General features: G+C 40.8%; 3 protein-coding genes across 8 annotated transcripts in view; 1 reads left to right on the top strand and 2 right to left on the bottom strand.

Moving 5' to 3' along the window:
• frmd3 (FERM domain containing 3) overlaps nt 1–2,578 on the bottom strand; it is a 93,082-nt gene extending 90,504 nt beyond the window's left edge. For all 3 annotated transcript variants that reach the window (XM_050050525.1, XM_050050526.1, XM_050050527.1), the window contains exon 1: nt 2,228–2,578. In XM_050050525.1, coding sequence (XP_049906482.1) covers nt 2,228–2,332 — 105 coding nt within the window. In that variant the 5' untranslated portion in view covers nt 2,333–2,578. The remainder of the gene's footprint in view (nt 1–2,227) is intronic.
• Nucleotides 2,579–3,189: 611 nt separating this feature from the next.
• On the top strand, nt 3,190–11,317 carry LOC126394948 (probable gluconokinase). Of its 3 annotated transcripts, none has more exons than XM_050052093.1 (6): nt 3,190–3,307; nt 3,595–3,655; nt 5,088–5,118; nt 5,237–5,323; nt 9,356–9,399; nt 9,952–11,317. In XM_050052093.1, the coding sequence occupies exons 2-6, from the start codon at nt 3,618–3,620 to the stop codon at nt 10,319–10,321; spliced, it is 570 nt and encodes a 189-aa protein (XP_049908050.1). In that variant the 5' UTR covers nt 3,190–3,307; nt 3,595–3,617; the 3' UTR covers nt 10,322–11,317. The 3 variants fall into 3 exon arrangements, with proteins under 3 accessions (XP_049908050.1, XP_049908052.1, XP_049908053.1); XM_050052095.1 differs by having other exon boundaries at nt 3,203–3,307; nt 3,543–3,655; XM_050052096.1 differs by lacking the exon at nt 3,190–3,307 and adding an exon at nt 3,315–3,486.
• A 4,144-nt stretch (nt 11,318–15,461) lies between these two features.
• On the bottom strand, nt 15,462–24,040 carry LOC126394542 (ubiquilin-1-like). 2 transcript variants are annotated; one of them, XM_050051415.1, is made up of 11 exons: nt 23,839–24,040; nt 23,513–23,655; nt 21,258–21,382; nt 20,857–21,119; nt 20,336–20,497; nt 20,071–20,239; nt 19,658–19,779; nt 19,308–19,391; nt 17,915–18,030; nt 17,620–17,785; nt 15,462–16,983 (listed from the first exon to the last, which is right to left on the bottom strand). In XM_050051415.1, the coding sequence occupies exons 1-11, from the start codon at nt 23,968–23,970 to the stop codon at nt 16,840–16,842; spliced, it is 1,626 nt and encodes a 541-aa protein (XP_049907372.1). In that variant the 5' UTR covers nt 23,971–24,040; the 3' UTR covers nt 15,462–16,839. The 2 variants fall into 2 exon arrangements, with proteins under 2 accessions (XP_049907372.1, XP_049907373.1); XM_050051416.1 differs by having other exon boundaries at nt 23,799–23,925.
• Nucleotides 24,041–24,760: the final 720 nt, after the last annotated feature.

The raw sequence follows: 24,760 nt of genomic DNA, 5'->3' as shown, positions 1-24,760 counted from the left end.
GCCACACAGGATCTAATTTGTTTGTGGAAACGGGGAATCTTATATTTTCCTTTGTTCGGGCAGCCCAAAAAGATTTCAAAATTAGATCTCTAATGGGAATTGTTAAAGCCTACAATCAGGTTTTATTCCTTTTATGTCAGTTTCTCAGTTGGATGGAGTTCAGTTTTAAAGGTGGTGGTCTGTGCATCAGTTCCTTGTTGGTTCAAGTTAAGTCTGGGTTACAAGTCAAAGGTTTTACGTCAGGTCAGAAACACAGATTGATGGTTAATGCTAAAAGCCATAAGCCAGGAGAAATGAAAAACAATAAATCTTCCAGCCACAGTTCTGGAAAGGTTACACAGGGTGTCTACAGATATAACCAAGTTAAATTGAAGACTTTTTAATACCACCTCATATTAAGTCAGGAAAAATGATAACGGTTGGATGAATTTAAGTGTAATGTGTGTCACGTAAAAGAAAACAAAATGTCACCGCTGTCAAAAATCCTATTTATTATTGTAATATTCAGGGAAATACTGTGGGAAAAAACTTTTTCTTAACTCTTGGGTCTGTCAGGCTGGAGAAATGTTCACGGTAACGTGACCGAAAATATTTAAGACCTATTGAATCTGAATTAAATTAAATTCAAGACTTTTTAAGGCCTTATATTAGGAAAACTTTATCTGAGGCAAAGACCTGTAGACACCCCGTTACAACATGAAAGTCACTCAAAACCAATAAATGATGAGAGGGAAACATCTCAAAGTCTGATCCCACTGACTGTGAAGTTTTAGCAGATGGCAGACCATCATCTCGTTAAGTCACCTGATACAACTTTATCTTTTGAGTATAAAACTACTCTATTATTCCAACTTCCCGACCTCTATCATGTTTTTCCTATTTTCCTGGAGGGTGGGGGTGTAGTTACTCTGTAATCAATAAAAGGTTTATGACTTCTGTTCCTTAAATATCAAACGTCTCATACTCCATAGGCTGTCAGATCTGAACGTGAACGTTCCAATTTTAGACTCAGATTGCTCTGATGAAGGTCTAGTGGACTGAAAGCTCAACAATAAAGTGAAACACTGCATCGATGCAAGTGTGCGGAAATCTTTTCTACTGGTCTGGACTTATTGATGTTTCCAGCACTTTGCCAAGACCAAGCTGGGTGGAGCAGTGTATGTTCTGCGTCAGACCCAGATTTCTGAAAGTGATGAGCTTTCTTTTTTTTCAGCCAAGGACCCCTAACAAGATAGAAACTATACTGTGGTGCCCTTCTTGTGTGTGCCTCGGACTAACATGACATAGCTTACACACAAGTGGATAATTATAATGGTATTAGATTAGAAAGTTATCTACGTACTATTTTAGATCTAAAAATTAAAATGTAAAAAAAAAGGTTTTTCATACTGAATCATGATAATCTGATAAATTTGAAAACTTTTCACAGCCTCCCTGACAGAGTGCCCACCCACCCCACTGTGAGAGTCACTACTTTAGCGTAAATCGTCTGTCAGTTAAAAGCACATTTCTAGTTTTCAATAATATATTAGAATATCCTTGTTTTAGTTTGACAATGCAGCATCTGATCAGCTGAGAGCTGTACGGGTGACAGGGCCATTTGAAGCTGGCTGGGTGGAAACAACATGTACCATCACTGCCACAGGGAAACAACAGAGCGAAAGCACAACTGTCTCTCCCTCTCTCTCTCTCTCTCTCTCTCTCTCTCTCTCTCTCTCTACACACACACACACACATACACACAGCTTCACATGACTAATTGCAATCAATAACCCCAACAGCAGTCCTCTCTGTCCTCATCATCATCACCATCATCATCACCACACCCATCAGCTCCATCATTTCCTCTGCCATGAATCAAACTTCATCCTAACTTCTCTCCATGTGGGTCACATCTTGCTTGGACCCAACTCACACACACATATCACTGCTGGATATGGCTTTCCCTCTCTATAACCCATATCTCATATGAGCTGTGTGGGGCAAAAAGCATGCAATCTCTCCAGTAAATCACAGCAGCGTAGACAAGAACATTACGTTAAGATGGTGTTTGCTGCACAAACATGACGATGTAATCAGAGTCATCATAAACAATATGGGATGTTACAGCAGCAGCCTTATTATGAGAGTAGCTTAATTCACCCGTGTGATTAATTTGCTGCGTCCACGTGATATTTGCAATGATCACAGAGGACAATACATGAGGTGGATGAGGCTGTCGTCTCACCTGGATGCTGCAGGAGATCTCGGAGTCGTCCAGTAACCGGATCGTGCAGAGGACCTCCTGGTCCAAGGAGCGGATGCTGGGGCTGCGAAACCGGAGCATTTTCATCCTTGTGTCGGTTCTGTTTCAGCTCCTCATGTCAGCGGATCCACAGGCAGACCAGATACGCACATACACGGAGGACGTGCGCACACACAGGCGTGCATGTATGCGCCTCTCAGTCGGGTCTTGTCACCCCTTGTGACGCCCTTGGGAATGAATGGGTGGATGGAGAGGTGGATGGATGGATGGATAACAGAATGGATGGATGCAACAGAGCGGGATGGAGGAGAGCTTGCATCCGTCTCCTGTCTGCCCACTGGTGGATCTACAGGAGGGAGAGAGGCTTTTTACCCCTTCCCTCTAGCGCTCTCTCTCTCCCCCTCCCTCCACCCCCTGTTTTCCCTCCTCCTTCCAAATTTCAGCACATATTACAATTATGATCCCACGTGTGAGGTGTCACATCGCCAGCTGGTGACTGTAAACCACAAAGTAATGTGGGTTGTTTTATTCACTCACTGATTTTATGTGCTATTTTATTACAAATTCTAAGCATGGTTAAAACAAGCTGTGAGCTCTCAGAACATATTGTTTCACAGGCTATTGTTGATATAATAAAATCGACACACTCAGGTGCACTAAACAGTCAGTTTTTTTGCACTAATTTGTGCATCAACATGTGATTATGTAAAAGAAAACCCTGCATAACCTATAATATCTTGAGAAATATATATTATTACCTTGCATTATTTAACAAGGTGACTTCCTGTGATCAAATACGCACACTGCTGCGGTCAAACATCATTTTAACTGTGAGATTATGGTTCATTTTCACCAATAATGACGTCAGAAACTGTTCAGCTGCATCGTAATCTGAACAGGACGCTGGCCCTTTAAGAGCGAACGTAGCCTCAGGCGTGCGTACTACGTCATCACGTACTGTACTAAACAACCTGTCTCTGTTGTATAGCTATAGACATACCATATTTTATCACCTCTTCTACATCAGTCTGACTGGTTCAGCAGGCAGGCCGGACAGACGTAGTGAGTGTTTTGTATCGTCAATATGTCGCCTGTAAAATGAGACGTATGCTTCGTTTAAACATCGATATTTAAGATCGTGTTTCAGTATGTTTACATATCAGAGCTAATGAACCGTTCGGTGACATGGTACACCTGTTAGGATCCCAGCAGCTATGGAAGCCCCGCCTGTTTGTTATAAAGCTAGGTCGCATCACATGAGCACTGTTGTTACTGTTACATGTTATGATGTTCACAGATTTGTACAGAAGTTAATACCAGCAGTGATAAAGGGATTTTCCTGCCTCCAGGTGTCTGAGGATCCACTGACACGATGATCTACATCATAATGGGAGTCTCAGGCTGTGGAAAGTATGTACACTGTGTTTATGTTTGTATAGGACAGACTTATAAGGTGGTATCTCATGATTTATCACTCAGAAATTAAAGAAAGAAATGCTTTGTATGCTCCCTAATGACAGATACATGATATAATATGATGAAAAAGTGATTACGTGGTGGTGGTTTATGAACTGTTAATACCTCACTCCATCACATAATTAGTTACACTATACTACTATCTGAAGAGGGCAGTAAGCCAGCTGAACTTTGCTTAGTCCTGTAAAGAATGTAAATTAACACCTATCAACTAATTATATTAATTGCTGAAAATCAGCCGAGTTATTACTCTGTCTATAAAAACAGTGACAAATGGTCATCACAAAGAGCCTGGTTCTGTTCAACGTTTCTGTCTGTTAAAGGAACAGTGTGTAAGATTTCGGGGGGTTTAGTGGAATTCAGGGGTGAGGTCTGCTGATTGCAACCAGCCGAAACTTCTCCCTGTAAGAATTTCTGTAGTGTTAATTGTTCAGGAGGTTTTTACCAGGAGCTGAAATATCCACAGAGGTATCTTCCTCTCAGAATAAATAAATAAATAAAGAAACGAACAAACAAATAATAAAGCAGTTTCAAGATACACATCAGAGTTCCTCCCCTTATTGGTTCATTGCAGATGGGTTGCTCACCTAGCATCTGCAAATATGTACTCACCTATTTTTTCCGATAACTTACCCTATTTCTGATCCAGATGTTCAGGGAGGTTTTTACCGTGCGCTGAATTATCCACAGAGGTCTCTTTCTCTCCAAAACAAAAGAGCTGGTGATTTGAACTGGTAAAAGCACTGAGTAAAGCAGTTTCACATTAAAAAAATCCATGTTTTTGTGACGCTCTCATTGCAAATTGGCTGCTAACTACAGTGGCTGATGTGAAAACATGAATGGCCCTGTCTAGAGCCAGTGTTCAGTTTGTCTGTTCCAGGCTACTATAGAAACATGGTTGTGGAACATGCCGATGTTTGCAGACAAGGACCCACTCTCTATGTAGATATAAATGGCTCATTTTAAGGTTACAAAAACACAGTGATTCTTATTTTCAGTTTATTATGTACTAAAGAAAACATATTACTCATTATATTATATTTCATTTTTGCCAACATATCTTCCTAAATCCTACACACTGAAGCCCACAGTGATGACTTAAAATGACTTGTTTTATCTGCCAGAGCACAAAAAACATAGATATTCAAATTAACATAACACAAGACAAAGACATGCAACAAATCAACACAGCAAAGAAGCTTCAATAGGGCAATGCTCAACACTGTTGTAAACTATTCATTGATCATCAGCTCTAAACGACATCATGTCTGTGACAGTAAAGTGATGGCTCAAAGCAGTAGATCAGATCAATGTTACTGCACTGTATCAATTCTGTCTGTTATGTCTTACTCATTTTCTCATATAGGAGCAGTTTAGGGGCCCTCCTCTCAGAAAAGGTAATTGGATCCACCTCCCACCCTACACACACACACACACACACACACACACACTAACACAACTCCATCATTTTTCTGCTCACAGTATGACTTATCACTGTTTGTATCCACCTGTCAGCTGGGCTGGCCGCTGCATGAAGGGGATGACTTCCACCCACAGGGGAACATTGAGAAGATGGCTCGTGGTGAACCGCTCACAGACCAGGTGTGTGTGTGTGTGTGTGTGTGTGTGTGTGTGTGTCTGTGCCTGTGTCTGTGTCTGTGTGGAGGTGTCTTGTCAGCTCACATCAACTGTCAGTCATTTACAGAGTGAGCCATTTCACTTCTGTCATGAGTAAATCATTCTCAGAGAACTCAACAAGTAGCCAGAGGAGGCTTCAGTAGAGCAGACAGAGAGAGCAGCAGGGATGAAAACTGAGCTTTTCATCGCTGCCCACAATCCTAAAATTCAGTTGAGGGATTTATTTCCTGTTTGTCTAATATTTGTCTTTTTTTTTTCCTTGTTTGCTGAATTTCAAAATAAAGGTAGACTGACAAACTATTGACTGGCCGCCTGCCAACGCTGAGTTTACAAGCTCACAGGCAGAGCAAGCCTTGCCAACATTTGGCAGCCGTTCGCTGGTAGCGCTGTTTGGTGGCTCATGATAACCTCCCACTCAGAAATCTGCTTTGAGCGGTGCGGAGAATTCCCCCGGGACCTGCTCTGTCCAATGCTTTGGCATGTTTTTAAAATACTCAACAGTCGGCAGTTTGAGAATGGATGTAAATTTGGGATTACTGTCAGGCTGTGGCAAACACGTGTCTCTCATGCCAGTATTAGAGTTGGCAGGTTGAGGTTGGCATCACTGCACAGGACATGAGAGAATGTGATTTCTCTCATTCAAGTTCAGCTCTTCATATTAAAGGCTCTGCAGTGTAAAAAAAATGTGACTTCAGATCAGTTGTAACCAAATTAGGACTGATTCTATTTCTGATTGCAGTGTAATTAAAGATGTGTTTGAGCTGCCATGTCTGTCTGCCTGATCTCTGTTTGATTCCCTGATTGGTTCTTTCAAAGACTCTCTGACTTGAGTCCATTAAATAGAAAATATTGTCAGTGTGGGCTCTGACTTGGAATAATAAGATCCACTATAACACCCTGTGCTGCATTATGGTCACTGCAGCTATGAGGGTACTTAGATTTTTCATGTTTTTTAAAGGTCCCATATTGTAAAAAGTCAGATTTCTGTGTCATTTTTGACATGAAGCAGGTAAAGGTGCTGTATAAATACTGTGAAAATATCGAAACACTCAATCCACAGAGCAATGCCCACAGTTCGTATTCAGTAACTGTGCCTTTAAACAAGCCGTCAGGACTCTCGTTAAGTTGTAATGTCACAACTATACAATAAACAAAAAACAATCTAAATGGGCCCTTATGTATTCCCTGTCGGAGTGTTGCCCTGTACGTGAATGGCATCAGCTGACAGGAAATAAACACAGACCCAAGCTGTTGCCTAGCAATGCAATTTCAGCTAAACACTCAGTAGACAAAATCACCTTTTTTTTTTTATAATAACTTAGGGGTAGAAATTCCTTGCTTGAAGTAGCTACATGAAATCAAACAACACTGAGCAAATGCTGCCTCGGTTAGTTCATTTTTTTTAGGTACCTAAAAAAGGCCTACACCCCAAAAATATCAATATCGCTTTTAGTGTACGCTATATTTAGAATATTTTTAGCACGTTACCTTGCTGTCAGACAGCTTTTTCCAATAAGGAATTGCAGTCGATGTATCCATCAACAATACCAGTAATTTTACAGAGCAGAACACTAAGATGCTCCACCATAGCCTCAATTGGTTGGTGTGTAAGGTAAAACAGAATAAATATTCAAATACAGATTACACTGATATTGATTTTTTTAAGTGGCTAAAATACATTTTGCTGCAGCCCTGTCCACAGTATTATATTGTTTAACTTCTGTGCAGGTTGATTTGTTTTATCAATGATGATAGCAAAGAAACAGAGTACATTAAATAAGCACAGCAGAAACGTCAGCTAGTACGTTGCAGTTATGGCTGAAAATGACAACAGAAATGAACATGTTTGCTGATTTCATATAACTCCGCAATTGAAATAAATTGCTAGTTGTTTACCTGGAAGTGAGTGTTGTTGAAGCCAAGATGTGTAAGACCCGCAAACACTGACCAATCAGAGCAGACTGGGCTTTTACGAGAGGGGGTCTTAAAGAGACAGGCGCTAAAACAGAGTGTCTCAGACAGAGGGTGAATACAAGTATATTCAGGCAGAAAGTGTGAGAAAAATATGTTTTTCGAACATTAAAGCATGTAAACATGTTCTAGTAGTAACCCAAAATAGTACAAACCTGAGAATGAGAATAACATGGGACCTTTAAATATATTTTCATGTATAATGTAGTATTTTCAGAGGAGCAACATCTCTACAAAGTATAAAAATATTTTGGTGAATTTATGAAACAACCTTCAGATTGATGACGCAAACCCTCAGTTTGCATTGCAGGCTCAGCTCGCCCTGTCTGTCCTGTGATGCTATGCAGTGCACAGCTTGCCTCTCTGATGGCCGATGTTATGATGAAACTAGGAGTGTATGTGATTGGATTTACCAACCCAGTCTTATTAAAGGGCAAGGCCAGAATCAGTGATCATGCCTGTGACCCCAGGCAGCGCCTTCTCTTGCTTCCCTGGGCAGCCAAAAAGCTCAAAGCTGTAAACCCTGAAACCAAGTAAATGATGAGAACTCTTGTCTGTCTTTAAAACAGCTGTAGTCAGTATTTTCATAATAACAGTGCACCAAATGACAGTTTGATGTCTCGTGATGAAACTGCAGAGAATTATCTATGGAATTATCACCCGAATTTCTAACAGCAAAAGAAAAAATACAGGGTGCTCACAGTTGTGAAGTGGTGAAATTCAGGTGAATGTGAGGTGCTCTTGAAGTCAAACTGGTTAACAATAGGAAAAAAGGAGGCCACTGGGCATCAAGCCAAGGATGTATAGTTAAAATGTCTTGATCAAAGGAGAACACTGACCACTTTCAGCCCACTCTGTGTCTGCCTTGTTCTCTTTCCACTCAAATCCTTTTGTAACTTTAACTTTTATATGCCCTTAATCAGTGGTTCTCAAGCTTTTTCGTGTCAAGGACCCCAGAACTGACACACATTAAGTCATGGGCCTCCACCTAAAAGGATTTTGGTTGTATGATTAAGACCAGTATTCTAAAGCTGTCAACCACAGTTAAGAAGATAACTATCCCAGCTGACATTGGGCGAGAAGCAGGGTACACCTTGGACAGGTTGCCAGACGATCACAGGGCTGACACATAGAGACAGACAACCATTCACGCTCACATTCACACCTACGGACGATTTAGAGTCACCAATTAACCTGCATGTCTTTGGACTGTGGGAGGAAGCTGGAGTACCTGGAGAAAACCCACGCTGACACGAAGATAAAATGCAAACTCATTGAAGGCCCCCCCACCCCAGGGTTTGAACCCTCTTGCTGTGAGGCAACAATGCTAATGACTGCACCACCATGCCGCCCCGAAATGAGACCTATGATGACAGTACTCACTCTTATGACTCTTACTTACATTGGAATCACTTCTATCGTATAGTTAATGATGACAATAAGCTATTCCCCATTTTTCTTGGGACCCCTGGAACTCCCTCAAGGACCCATTGAGATCCATAGACCCCTGGTTGAGAACCACTGCCCTAAACTAACAGCAGCATTTTAACTATACATCCTTGGCTTGATGCTAGTGTGCCTGGAGTAAGCCCAGGGGCTTCCCTTTTTCCTCTGTCACCTGAATCTGCAGCTTCTCTCTGCTTTACAGAGCTTTATAGCTCTCACTGCTCTCAGCATTGTTTTCGATGGCAGCAGGCGAAAAATCCATTGTGCATTACCAGCACCAAACACAGACAGATACAGGTCTTGTGAACATAGCGGAGCATTTAGCAGCTAAAGAGACATTTCCCTCAGTGAAAGAGTAAATATTGGACTTACATTCATCAGGTGGCCAGAAACAGGACTCCAAATTAATGGTAATGTCATTCCATAACCGTTAGATGTGTAAATAAGCAACTGCAAAAACATATTGATCACAAATATTAAAAAAACATGTCTTAGCAAAGACAACTGCTGCTATAGACAGTGATGAATAAATTAACAACATGCTACTTAAAACAAATTAACAGTTGTTTGTCTCTTCAGGACAGATTGCCTTGGCTCCTCAAACTACATGAAGTCATTGAGAGGTAAGAACAAACAGACGCATGAACATTTTGCACTGCGAACACATCATACTTTTGTATTGACAGAAATGGAGAAGATGATGGGTTTAGGGAGTGAGAGGGAGCAGCGAGGTAAGGATATATGCAGGCGTGAAATTGTCTGAAAAAAAGATCAAAACTATCAAAGATGGTTTTGAAAATTGAGATGAAAACCAGAGAGCGAGGAAAGGGAGTTTGGGAGAGTAAAAACAGATTAAGTGAGTGAGAGTGTAGAGGAGAGGTGGGGAGAGCTGAAAAGTATGCCATCTCTTTCTTAAAACGTCTGCGGCGACATCAAAGACTTCTCTTTCTTAACTCTTCCACACTCAGTCAGCCTGTATCCGCTCATCCTTGTATCCTATCTTTTCTCTCCTCACCTCCTTCATCTCTGACGCTGTTTGTGACCACAGTTCACTTTAAGTGAAGTGTTTCTAACATTTCTCATGTTATCCACACATTTCAGTGTACAGGTCAGCACTTGTTACTAATTCACTCCTGCCCTCACCAGCTACGTGCGTTTGTGTCTTCCCATCCCAGAGAAAGGCGTTCAGGCTCTGATGCTCTTGTGGCGTGCTCCGCCCTGAAGCGTCTGTACAGACAGATCCTGCTCTACGGCTCCAAAGCCCTCGCTTTCTCCTCCGGTCCAGACCAAGATATCCTGCCTCCAACCTACCCTGATGTCTTTTTTATCTTCCTACATGGTGACTACAATCTCATTCAGCAGAGGATGGTGGCCCGGAGGGGACATTACATGAAAGCAGACATGCTGCGTTCCCAGTTTGATGATTTAGAGCCTCCGTCGGATGAGGAGAATGTGTTGCCACTGGACATTAGGAGGAGCATCACTGACATGGCCGTGGAGGTCGAGAAGCACGCCATCAGCCTCAAGTCGTCACCAGTGCCTTAACCACAGTTCATCTGTTGTTAACATCTTAGTGAAGTAAAGCACAGTTTTTGGTTGTGGTGCAAAATCACAGAGACGTTTGCACACTAGGGGGAGTTTTTGGCTGATCTGCTTATTTGCACTGAAAGGGAAACTTGGTATTTTTGAACATGGACCCTATTTCCCCATGTTTTTGTGTCTAAGTGACTAAATAGCATTTTTGATATTGGTCCTGTTTTGAGAGAGACTCCTTCAGCCACAGCAGATAGGCTGCAGTGGCAGGATTTATACTTGCAGAACCTACGCTGTAGCCATCGCACGTGGCCTACACTGTTGTGAGCATTTATACTTGTGCGGTGGTGCGTCTGTGTCACTCTGCAGTTACACCTACAAAACACTAGTCGGTGTCGGGGTTTCTGTGAAGTGCTGTAAAGTTTTGTTGATTCGAAACACACATTAAAACAAAAAAATACTTCAAAAATTATTGTCTCCATTAGTCACATAGACACAAAACATGGGAAAATACATTGAAAAATAGAGAAATTTCCCGTTTAATACAGAATCCGAATGATTCTGTGGTGCTGAAACATTTCAAAACACAGTCTAAGTGCCATTCCAGTTTATTCTGCAGAGTGTTGGGACCATTGTGCCAAGTGCTTTTTTTGTACATGAGATATAAATTTCCGACGATATTCCACAAAGAAAAATCTAGATTTTCACACCAGCAGTTAAAGATAGTGTGGATATTAGCTTTTTTAACTAATGGCAAGGACTTTGGTAGTTTTGTAAGTCTGCACTGTGAGGAAGTAAACAGGAAATGAACCTGGCTATGCAAAAATAAATAAATAAATATGAAGGAACTGATTAAATACTATGTATTTTGTTACATGGGTGTGACAGACACGAATCATTTACAGGAGACATTTGGCATTTTGGCATTATAGTCACTGATTGGGTTGATTCACAGTTGCATCAGTACGGGAATATGAAATAAAAATAGACCGATGATGGTTTTGGTTGAATATTTTATGCCTCAAGTTTTTGAATGTCGTGTTTAATATTTTATTTTGCTTTGACAACAGACCAAAACCCAAAGATACTCAGTTTACAATCACGAGAGACAAAGAAAAGCAGCAAATACTCACAATTCAGAAGCTTGAACAAGGGAATGTACAATCATTTTGCTTGATATTAAATATATAAATGATTAATGACTTATCAAAGTAGATGCCTATACTTTTTCTGTCAGTAGACTAATTAATTAATCAGCTAATTGTCTTAGTTTTACAATGAACTCATTTATATTTTAGAGAATAATGTTTTTTCCTAATGCCTAAAATGTTAACTTTTGTATAAAGTTTTTAGAACTTAGAGGCGACAGTTAACTGGCAGACAATTCTACTTAATTTAAGACATTTGTTTTTTGTTTCATATGTCTCCAGATCTTTCTGTTCACCCCTCGGCATTACAAGTCTCTCTCATCTGCTCTTCAATAGATCTTTAACAATCTGAGCTGCTTTACTGGAGTTTCTGACAACTTAGCATCAGTTAATGGATTAGTTTAGTTACAAGCGACTGCAAATCATGTTTTTATATCATTTGATCTGTCAAACCACGTTTCATGCACTCACGTCACCTGCCAGATGCACCGACCCATCTTAAAGTACAATCTTCACACTGAATATGTTAAAGTAAAATGATTAAAGGGATTTAGATTAAACACCTTAACGCTACACACTGCTGTGAGGCAGGTTCAGCTCCTCTGACAATAAGTTGATACCAAACTAAGGGTCGGATCAGGTCAAGCTCTTGTGTTCCCTGTGTTCTGATCTACAAGCATCTTGGGCAAAGTTCTTTTTTTAAACTCTAGTGTACTGAAAGTCTTAATAGGTAACCTAATGTCTGTTTTATCACTGTTACAGTTAAACAAGTGATGTGTTTAGTTTTGTTATATTTTGGTCCTGAAATCCACCCTGAATTCAGCCTCCTGCTGGAATCAGAATAATCCAGATTGTTTTGGGATAAAAGGCATCCTAATCTTAGTTAAAAAGTTTTGAACACATACTGAAGGTTTAATCCAGATCAAAACTAAAACCGGATTACATGACCTAATGCGATTCCAAAATCTTTGTTTCTTTTAAACAAATCATTTTCAAGATCACACACACACACACACACACACACACACACACACACAGGTGACCATGACCGCGATGCCACCACACACCCTGCCAAACACACACCAACACTCAGCACTGTCAAGCTGTTTTTGTGGTGTGACTCATCTGCAAACCTCAACTCGAATATTTTAGGAGCTTCTAATCCAGAAAGAACCCCTTGGCTACTCTCATATCTCACACATCCAGACGACACAGCATACACACACACGCACACGCACACACACACCACCAGAGATTAAAACCCCCTCAGTCTGGCAGCAACAGAGAAACACACATAGGTTGTCAAGTGGATCACATACACACAGATCTGATGTCAGAGTCCGTGTCATGTGTTAATCCACTCAGTCTCTGGGAGTGAGGACACAAAAGCAGGGCTGGAAAACAGAGCGCACACACACACACACACACACACACACACACACATTTTAATAAGTGGCTGAAAATCACCTCTAAATATTACTTAATGCTTATTTGGTGTTAGTTAATGGAAATAAGTATGAGTATGTCATGTTTGCACGTTTGAGCTGAACATGCAGACACAGATTTCAGGGTCATGATTTATGCTACATCTAAATAACATGAGAATAATAAAGAATCAAATAACACATTTGTGTCACAGACTAGATAATAATATATTGTGTGTCAACACAGTTGAAGCTGTACAAACCAAAACAGTTGATGCTACTTAAGAGGTTAAGTGAAACCGCCCTCTAGTGTTCGTAGTTGAGTAGTACAAGAGTAGATGTAAGTAATGCAGAGAACAGCAAAGTAAAATACCTACTCAAAAGGGGTTGAATAGGTTGGTGAATTATATTTATTAAAAAGGATGTATAATGTATGTTTTTAGTCAGTCAAAAATTGTAAACCAGTTTGTGTTTGACTTGTGTCTTTATTGATCGCTACACCAACTCAGGATACAGCATAATGTGTTTTAAGCCTCAGAAACTGGGAGAATTTCTGTTGCTTTTCTTTGTTTAATCCAGAAATTGGATTTTGAACTCTTAGTTGAACAAAAACAAACATCTTGATGTCATTTTGGCTTCTGGGAACTTGTGACGGATATATTTTTTAAACCTTTTTTTTGACATTTTATGGACTAAAAGTTAAATCATAAAAGAAAAACAAATGGCAAAGTTGTATAGGGCTGCAACTAATGATTATTTTCACTGTCAATCTGTTGATTATTTTCTTGACTAATCGATTGGTTGTTTGATCTATCAAATGTCAGAAATGGTGAAAAATGTCAATCATTGTCTCCCAAAGCCCAAGATGACGTCCTCAAATGTCTTATTTTGTCCATAATCCAAAGATATCCAGTTTACTGTCACAGAGACCGGAAAATATTAAAATTTGAATTCAGGTGTAAACATTTTCTTTATAAAAGAGGAGTCAGATAATTGATCATAGAATTAGTTGGGGATCTGACTGTTGAGAACTCTAGATAATTGATAATGAAATAATCATTTGTAGCAGCTATAAAACAACTGTCGTATTAACTGTAATTTTAATCCTACTGCAGAACAACTGCTAACATTACAATAAACACAGAGCCATGGAGAAAACATAATATACTTAAAGCAGTCATAATTTGTCATTGTCATAATTCATGTGAAACAACAAACAGTGCATAAGTACATGATTATGGGACAACAGAATTATGTAAGCTGACTTACATCAGATCCACAAGTCAGCTCGGTGAGTGGAAGTATGTTGTTCAGTCAGTCGAAGTTTAGTGAAATCCAGAGGGACACAACATGCACCCCCTCCTCATGGCACAGAGACACTGTAGCATGGTGTCTTTACTGGAGCTGTGTTTAATATAAACTTAAAGAAAGAGCAAAACATCCCAGGAATTACTGGTCAGTGCAGTGAAAGATGATGAGACACAAAGAGCAGTCTCACCTGTGTAAAGTAAATCATTATCAGCAGGTTGTGTTGTTCCAAAAGTCTTAAAATCTTTCTGTCTCAGTTTTGGACTCAAATCCAAAACCAGGCCCAAATTAAATGTTCTCTTGGGTGAGTGAGTTGAGAAGATTTACTGTGCAAATCAGAGTTTTCTGCGTCTGTGTGATAAACACTGACATTCTAGCACTTTTTGACTTTGCAGAAAGTGAAGCTCTCATCATTTTAAACACACACAAGTGTAATTATCTCCAGTGTCTGCTCTTTAGAGCCTGTGGTGGATAAGACAGAAGAGCAGCAAGGGAGGGAGGGAGGGGACAGCACACAACAGATTGTGCCCCTGGTTCACTCTGCTGACTGAAGACTGAGAGCGTGAATCCTCTGTGTGCTTCCAGCAACATCTGACTGTCTCTGGGTGTTACGAGCTCTCATTATCGTCCAGGTGGCAAGATGAAAAGAGGCCTGAGTTTCATGGTGTTGCACAGAGATTAATAATACATAACCTGACTCTGAATATGTATGAAACTGCTACAAGTCTACAGTATGTGAGGTGGATTTAAGTACCTGTACAGACCTGTACCTGTGTATTTCTGTGGCTCAATTCACATTCTTATGTACTCACATTTGCTTTTTTGAGTGCATAAGTGCATTCACACTGACAAGTAAGTTTTGAGTGCATAAGTGCATTCACACTGACAAGTAATTTCCGAAATGAGCAAATTAAAACAATGGTTTAGCATAAATAAATTGTCTAAGAAGAGTCTGTGTATTTCAGTGTATGGGGTGGACTTGTGGAATGGGCTGTGTGATGAGTTGAAAAAAGGCACAAATATAATTCAATTTAAAAAACTATACAAAAAAGATGTTTTTAGCAGATATATAGAGGAGGAGAGGTTGTGTTAGGGGAGTGCATATTCATTTTGTAACACTGGGTGGTACTTGGACTGTAAATAAATTAGGTTTATGACTGTTGTTGTAAATAAACTTGGGATAGTTGTATATTAGTTGTAAATAAATTTGTGAATTTGTATTAAAATTGAATTAAAAAATGAAATGTAAGAAATGGGTAGGGACATGTAAGTTTTACTTCTACCTGCTCCTTGTCAGACACTGTTATCTTTGTCTAGGTTTTTTTTTAAAATTATTTTTACATTTTTGGTTTGAAATTAAGTCATTCATTCATTTATTCAATGGTCGCCATCTTGGCTACATAGCAGAAGGGGAGGGATCACCAAACTTGTGAAAATGGTGGCAGTGGAAGCAGCTGCAGTTGCTCCGGTGAATAGGCAAGAGGACAAGCCAGCAGATATTATGGCCAGCAACAGTCTGGATGCACGCATTATAAGTACATAGTGTACACAGTGTACTACATGGAAGTGTACTATGACACAGCAATAGTCTCTGAAAGGGTGAAAGTGATTGCATTCTTTCGTTTCTACCCTAATATTAACTCGTGTACATTTACTCAATTCATACAAAACATGTCAAGTCAGTTTTACATGTATTTATACAGCCAAATATCACATATCACACCTTTTCCTCAAAGGGATGCACAGTCTGTAAAGCTTACGGCACACACTATTCAAATAAGGAAAAACAAGTGTGAGGTGTACTGAGGTAAGGGCGTCAGTTATGCAGTGTTGGGAAGGTTACATTTGAAATGTAATCGGTTATAGATTAGTTACCCTGTTGAAATGAAATAAGTCATGTAACTATTTTATTTACTTCATCAAAGTAATGTAACTTATTACATTTGATTACTTTTCAAACAAAAGCCTTAAACTGGGTGATAAAGCTGAAAAATATCTGAAAATATGCTATGTCAGAAGAAGTGCTTTATTCTAGTATAAGCTTTCTACCAAAAAGAATATATTCAGATGTAACCCCTTTGTAATTACCAACATTATTTTTTTCAGCAACTGTGACTGATTGCAACTACATTTCTTTTATAATTCATTTACATGTAATTAGTTACTCCCCACCACTGCTGTTATGCTTGAAAGAAACATAATTTACTACTGCACACAGAGGTTAGTGAGAGGAGTTACGGAATGAATATAAGTGCAGCAATATAAATATGGCTTGCATGTTTCCTGTGTTTGTTTTTTGTAGAGCACTTTGTAATCGATCATAATGTGATCAAGTGTATGAGCTTAAATATAATATGTATGTGCATTCACTTATATATGTGAGTATGCACAGATCAACATATGTGTGTGTATGTGTACTTGTACATGCTACACAGTGAGGACCATAGAACATATTTTGGCAACAGAGTGAGGACATTTTTGCAAAGTGAGGACATTTAGGCCTGTTTGAGGGTTAAGACTTGGTTTTAGGGTTCAGGTGAGAGCTAGGTGTGTTAGGGAATGCATTATGTCAATGAGGGTCCTCACAAAGATAGATAGTACAAGAATGTGTGTATGTGTGTGTGTGTGTGTGCACATGTGTGAGTGTGTGTCAGAGACTGAGCAGATGCTGTATAGCCGTGGTGAGGTCTCCTCCAGTTCTGATGAGGACCTGAAGATTTGCCTTTCTGTCTCTGAAGCCCATTGAGCTCAGGTGCTCCAACTCGTCCTGGAACTCGGCCTCCTCTACATGGACCTGACAGAACAGGACAGGAGAGTTATTTAAAGGCGTTACAATAACATGATCAAAAAGTATTGGTTAAGATTTCTTGTGCCTCTAGGAGTGAAAATACAAGGCAAAATTTCTGCATTTAACTCTTTTGAAAAAAAAAAGAAAAATCAAAGACACAAATGAACAAACCATGCAGTCTATTTAGTTAGTTTAAATCTTGACAAGCACCAGCTGCACTGGCCTCTATGTGTTGAAAGACATAAGGCTCTTAAACCTCTGACCACACCAAACATCACAGCTGCATGTGGCCAGATGTGTAGGGTGGTACTAAAGAGCCACACTAGGAAAAGCATGTCACCACAGGCTGTCAGTGCAACCAGAGTAAAGCCACTCTCTACATGTGGGACTGCTTATTTAAGTGCTTATTTGAAATGTGTGCTATGCTCAGTGAGCACTGAACCATTGTAAATTTAACATTAGGGACATGTTGTATCATATACCTCCCTTTTGTCATAATAATAATAAGAAGCCAGCATTGTAAAGAGAGGTTTCTAGGAAGCTTTTGGCCTAAAAACTAATCTATGGTTATATTTTAAGTTCAGGAGAAGTCACATCAATTACAGGAGAAGACAACCAGGTTATAAGGAAACACCAAGGTACCCCATGATCGGTGTTCGCCAGCGCCTGTAGCATCTGCTGTACAAACTGCTGCTGCTGCTGCTCTGTCGCCATGGCAACCTGAGGACCACTTCCTGATTGGCTGTTGAGGACAGAGTCCGAGGCTCGCTCAGGGGCAGCATTAACACTGACTCCAACGTTTACAGTCCTGCAGGACACACACGTGGTGGTAACTCATGAAAAGTTTAACTTTAATACATTAAAGTGCTGCGTCAACCATCTTGTGAGTAATCTTCAGGTTGTACTGTGTGTGTTTATTTTGTACATTTATACTCACGCAGGTATCAGTGCAGGAGCCTCTGCAGCCAGAGTCTGTAAGCCCTGTTGGATGTGTAGCAGAGCCTCCATGGCTCTGGGGTTCAACATGGCTGCCAGCAGCTCTGGACTCTGCATCTAGTAATAATTATCACTGACCATTAGTAATGAAGATATTAATTACAAACAGCAGAATATGTGGAGTTTATTGTGGCAGACTACACTGCTGTATCTGAAGATGAAGTCTGTTATTTTTTTCATGAGAAAACATTCAGGTGATGGACCCTTATGCCAGGGCCACACTGCCAACGAACTGCTGCGAAGCACAGCGCACCGAAATTCTTGCGCGAGCCCGTTCACATCAGACGCGCATTTCTCCACGCTGGTCGACAAGCGCTTCTGCTCCCAGCTGTTGTCTCCCTCACATTTGGGGCTGTTTTTCCATCATGGGTATCTCTCTCTGTTTGCGTGTGCCCCAACCCCCACCCCCCATAGCCAGCCCACACTCACTCTCACTCTCACTCTCACTCTCTCTCTCTCTCTCTCTCTCTCACTCTCACTCTCACTCTCTTGTGTGTGTGTGTGTGTGTGTGTGCCTGTGTCTGTTAGTGGGTGTGTGTGTGTGTGTGTGTGTGTGTGTGTGTGTGTGTTCATCTCTCTCGCGCTCTGTTTAGATACCACTGACTAATATGTATAGCCTATATTCCTGCCCGGCTTGACACATTCGCTCGCGGCTCACGCAGAAAATAGACCAGACTCCGAAACAATCGGCTGGTGTGGATGACACAATCAGTTAACATGGGCACCGAAAGGAAACTGGATTCGCTTCGAGGCTATTCAAGGCTATTTGCAACGCTTTCGCGTCTGGTGTGGCCCTGGCGTTAGACACACATTACTAGTTTGGCTAAAAAGTACATGACCTGCTTACAAATTAAACATCTGCCTTAAAGGTATACTATGCAGGAATTGTTGGTTACTGATGGTAAACATGCTCACAAGATACAATGGAAATGAGAGCCAACCCCAGATTCACGCTCGTTCGGCAGCTTTGTCCTCTTGGCATTTTGCCTCGCTATATTTGCATTGTATTTGGAGATGTGTCCATGATTTTCGTAACTTCCTCATGGATGTGTGCTGCTTACAGTCAGGCACATGCTTGCTACAATTTTATAAAGCCCCAGCCTCACCTGAGCAATGTGGGGGTACACAGGTGATGACTGAGAAAGATTATTTTGGTATGAGTCTATAAATTGCTTTTTGGAGCTATGAAATCCTGCATTGTATACCTTTATGGTGGCTATTTAGGAAAATATGATCACATACAAGACATTTTTCTTAAAGTTGAGCAAATCATAATACAGTTTGTTATCTAGTTGCGAAAAGTGAGAGTTTAGTAGTGAGGAGAATAAACTGACCTGTTGCAGGAAGAGAGGGATCTGCTGTCTCATCTGCTGCTGCAGCTGAGGATTTCCTGAGAACAAAGGGTGGCTCAGCAGCATCTGAATGAGTATGAAAATTGGGCTTTAGGATCTGTCCGAGGGTGTTGGATTTGAGTGGAAAGATTACCGGGATGTGTTAACAAGAAGTAGGGAGGGAGGATTGTAGCCTGGTTCTACGCCATTGAACTGCAGTCCATATGATATTTTTCAGCAACTCAGATGCTCATAAATAACAAAGTAAAAAAAAAAATGATATGCAGTTGTGAAGTGGAAATTAGTGCTCTGATTGTCTGTCATACAATTTCCATAAAATGTGTATGCGTCACCTGTGCAGCCAGGTCAGGGTTCTGTCCGAGGCAGTTGAGGAGACTGCTGACGTACGGCCCAGACAGCAGACTCTCCGTCAGTCCTGGAGTGGAAGTGATCTCCTCTAGCAGTGACTGCAAGCCTGAGGAAAGACAGAGGAGACCACAGATATAAGATAATGAAAATCATGGATAAATGTATGGTGTATGTTTAACTATACAATTAAAATGATGACTTGTTCCTTGGTTTTCCACCCTAAACATAACATCAAAGGACATCAAAGGACAGATAGCTGAGAGAGCAGATGTTGGCATGATTGCAGGTTTGCCAGATTGGTCTGATTACCCCACTATTCCATGGCACCTACTTATGGGTATGAATTTCTACTTTTTCTCTTAGTGTATTTAAACTGGATGGATTTGTATTTTCATGCCTGCAGTAACAGTGCTCTGAGAGTTTGAATTAGCTATGGGCGAGGCGGTCAGTTCTCTGAGAGGATCTGTGGATTGACTGGAGACAGGTGGAGTCTGCTCGCTTTTTCCTTCAGTTGGCTGTTGAGTCCCAGATGATGCAGTCACCACTGAGGGTGCTCCCATCTGGTTCTGAGTGGGAGCAGAGAAGAGACACCAAAAATCAATAGATCAGATTGACATTATCCAAACAGATAGTTGAGGAAAACATAATTTCTAAACCTGTACCTGTGAAAATTTTTGCCTTTTTGTTTCAGTCTTCTCAGACACATCAGAATCACTGCTGATGCTTTCAGAGTCGTCCTGCTCTGGCTGCAAATTGCCTAGTGCTCTGTCTTCATTACGCATCACTTCCTCTATCATGTCAGGGTTCCTGATGAGCTCCAGCACCTGGAACATTGAACACGTGAGTGGAAGACATTAGTCAAGGAGCGAGCAGCTGTGTTCAAGTTGCAGAGATGAGTTGTTGAGATGAAAAATGGCCGTTCTTCTTCATTTAACAAAGTGATATCACACGCCTGTCTTAAGCCTTAAGCACATTTAAAAAAACATGTTGAGATGACATACTTTTAGTGATTCTTACTGATCAATGTAGCCTTTTATTATATTAAAACTAGAACTTCACAATAATCACGGTGATACAAGTTGTAACTTGTACACAGAATAATACACGTGACCCTGCCATCCACTACTCACAACCAAATCTGTATCTCAAACACACACTCACACACACTCCTTTATATCCTTACCTGTGTGATGACATCTGTGTTGTTAAGCATATCTTCTACCTCTGGGTCCGTCTGCAGGAGCTGCTGAATTTGGGGATTAGACAAAATGAGCTGTCTGGTTAGTTGAGGGCTGGAGGTGGAGAGGGTGCTCTGCACTAAAGGGCTGCTCAGGACACGGCGCATCATCTGCGGGTTAGCCAACAGCTGGCTCTCCATCTGGCGCTGCAGTGCAGGGAAGAAGCCAGGCCCGCTGTTTGTTAGGCCAAGCCTGTCCAGACCTTCCACTGTGGAAACAAGATCAGATCAAAAGAAAAGGAGCATATAAATGACCTGGAGAACTGAGTGGGATCTGATCAGCCAACAGCAGCAGTATGAACCCAGACAAGGCAATGAGGGGAGTTCCTGTGCTCTGCAGTTCTTACCCAGACAGAGGGGAGAGGTGGGAGACGGTGTGAAGTTATCATGGTCAGGATCGAGAACTGCTGTGAGCTCAGACTGGCTTTCTGAAGGTGGATCACAGGTGGGTGCAACAGACGGATGCTGTGGCCTGGGAAGGAAGGAAGGACTGAATCTAAATCCAGAGTTCCAGTACTGTTGTAAAACCTGCATGTGCAGGAGGGGGTTTTTAGCTCAAGTCAAATTTGACACATTATTTGGAAATCTGAAATTGATGCTGTGTATAAATGATATAATTTCACTCCGATTATGTAAAATTATTGCTGAATTTCAAAGCATTTGATTCATCCATTCTCAAAAGATCACGTTTTTGAGAAACTCTATTTTAATCAATTATCGCAGTACATCATTTTGTTTAATATTTTATCGCTATCTCAATCTGGGTTTAGACCAAATTTTTCCACCACCACAGCTGTTCTAAAATTATCTAATGTTGTGTTCTCATCCTTTGATAAAGGCCAACTTACATGTGCCATTTTTATTCGATCTATCCAAAGCACATGACATGACATGGTTGATCGCCAACCTCATCCTTGACAAGCTCTATTCTATTGGTTTAAAGCAAATTGCTCTCCTCTGATTTAATGCTTGTCTTCATAACCAGCGTCAGTGTGTTGTCTTTCAGGGTTATCAGTCTGACTACTTAATTTTTGAAAAGGGTGTTCCACAAGGATCCACCTTGGGTCCACTACTTTTTTCTATTTTGAACAATGACTTACCCCAAGTATGTTCAAACCGTCACACCCATTTGTATGCGGATGACACTTATTTACATTTCTAACTCTGATATATTACAAATCCAGGATTCTTTACAGCTCGAGTTTAACTTTGTTTCATAACAACAGACTTGTACTAAGTAATAAGAAGTCCGGCAGCATGTTTTTTGGTACACAACACAACTGTTCACATCCCCTCAATATGCATATTTATTTTGCTGACCTCTCCACAAAGCTGCCTTGTTTAAATATCTTGGACTTTGGATCAACCCTGAACTCTCCTTTAAGTCCCATATTGATTTCAAAAGAGTGTATGATTGTCTGAGTTCATTTTATTCATCAATTAATTGTTTTACATGTCAGGTCAGGAAAAGAATAATTTCACAGTCGATATTACCTATTATTGATTCTGCTGACACTGTCTATCAAAACACACCTGACACTCATCTTAAACCCCTTAATGTAGTGTATAATTCTCTATGTAGATTCATTTTGAGGTGTCCATATAGAACTCACCACTGCTTCATGTGTGAACCTCTGAATTGGCTGCAGCCTAAATCTAGAAGGCAAATTCACTGGATTCAATTTATTTTCAAATGTGTTCATTTCAGTTGTCCCTTGTATTTGAAACAGTTTTGACTCCATGTGATTCCTCATATCCGCTTAGACATATGCAATATTCCTTTTCCTTTGTCCCCAGAGAAGTTGGATGAAGGTCATTCCAGTACAAAGCTTCATCTGACTGGAATAATCTTCCTCTTTTCTTGAGATCTGTTACCTCTTCCTGTTGCTTCAGGACTTCTTTATATTCACATCTCAAAACAACTTTTTCATGTTTGTAAAATGTTATACTTTAAACTGCCATGTAACTATTTGAGGTCATGGTATCTATTTCTAATTTTCTTGTACAACAGCTAAGGGCAGGGGGTGTGGTTCGGAGGTGGTGAGCAAGATGTCTGTATCTGTGTATTTGTAGTGTATGTTTGTTATGTAACGTAGTTTTGTCTGTGTTTTTGTTCTGTATTTGTGTTTGAGGACCCCCTTGAATATGACATGCTACATCTCAGGGGGTTATCCTTTCAATAAATTCAAATATATACATTTCCAGTTGTTATTGTTTGCAGGCTAACACACGTGTCCCTCTTCTCTAATGCAATAAACTGAATAGGACGCTGACTTTGTCAACCTGTAACACAGGCACAGTATGGTGCAGTTCTATTTTTAGCAGTGCTTCATTTTCTACTTTAAAGTGACACAGCAAATTTATTAGCTCTCTAATGATTTTTAGATTTTGATAAACGTAGTCCTGGTTAACCAACACTGATTGTCCTGGCGCACAAAAGTAACGTGACTCAAAACTCACAGTCCACCTTTATATCTACATGCTGCATGTAGAATACTAAAGACAGTTATCATTTCTACATGTGCACAGTTTAGATTATAATATCAAGTGTGTCCGTCTGCCTGTGACCAAATGAGCCAATTCCATCTATATTTCTGTGTACCTTTGGATCATAAAGATGCTGAGTGACTCATCCTGTGCTTTGAGGTGACTCAGGAGCTCTGACTCTTTGAGGACTCGGCTGGAGTGGCTCAGCACCAGCTGCTCTGCAGGGACTCCCAGGCGCTCTGCTAGTCCCCATTTCAGCTGTACACAAATACACACAGACACACACATACCATAACATCTGTTTGTCAGGGAAAAACGCGGTATGGAAATATTCTTAAAATAAGTGCCTTTAAAAGACATAAGGCTACAACTAAAGCGACAATCTGGCAGTTTTTACTCACACATCAACCAAGTATGAGCGGGTGCGTTTGGCCTCCTGACCTGTCTGACGGTGCAGCCTCCTCTAACGCTGAAGTCTTTGCTCTCCGTAAGACTTTTGATCGTGACGTGGATCCTCTCAGACCTCTGACGACCACCCGGTGTTCCCGGTTCATCATTCACGGCTCCTGACATTTCAGCTCTGCCCGCGCTGACGGTGAAGGTGATGAGCAGACCTGGAGAGGAGCGCGCAGTGCCGGGGCGGAGGTGCGTGCCTGTCCCGATGACTCGGCAGAAAGTTGTGTGGATGAGTGCCAGCTCTGACCCGACTGCGCAGGGTGGCGTAGATACAAACCCTATGCGTCTTTATTATCTCTGGTACTTTTTTTAAAAAAATGATGTACAGCTTTTTACAAGGGTGGTACTGCGAGCTGTCTGATGACACTAATTCATGCCTTATTGTTATGTAACCGGAGACAATTTAAAGATACAGTACACTGCAAATCCTGATGCTCTCTGATTGAGTTCACTATTTTTTCAACATTAAAGGGACAGTTAAACCCAAAATCAAAATCATATTTTTCCCATTACTCGTAGTGCTATTTATTAGTCTAGATATTTTGGTATGAGTTGCAGAGTGTTGGAGCTATTGGAGATGTAATAAAACTAATGGCACCCTGTGGTGCTCAAAGTGCCAAAAAAAAAAACGCATGTGAAAAATTCAACAGCAATGTCTCTTTCCAGAAATCATGACCTGGTTACTCAAGATAATCCACAGACCTTGTTGTGAGCAGTTCACCTAGAAATTATTTTTGTGTGCAGTGTCCCCATAGCCGGTGAGGTGCTCGAAGTCCAAGATGTTCTTGAATCACTCTGAGTCTGGCCCCTCCCCTGGGACCACTTTGCCTTGGGAGACCCTACCAGGAGCTATTAGCCCCGGGCAACACAGCTCCCAGGATAACAGGGACATGCAAACCCCTCCACT

Source organism: Epinephelus moara, chromosome 8, assembly GCF_006386435.1.
Source record: "Epinephelus moara isolate mb chromosome 8, YSFRI_EMoa_1.0, whole genome shotgun sequence".
Lineage (NCBI taxonomy): Eukaryota > Metazoa > Chordata > Actinopteri > Perciformes > Serranidae > Epinephelus > Epinephelus moara.
The sequence above is the reverse complement of the archived record's forward strand: the minus strand, read 5'-3'. Positions and strand labels throughout refer to the sequence as shown.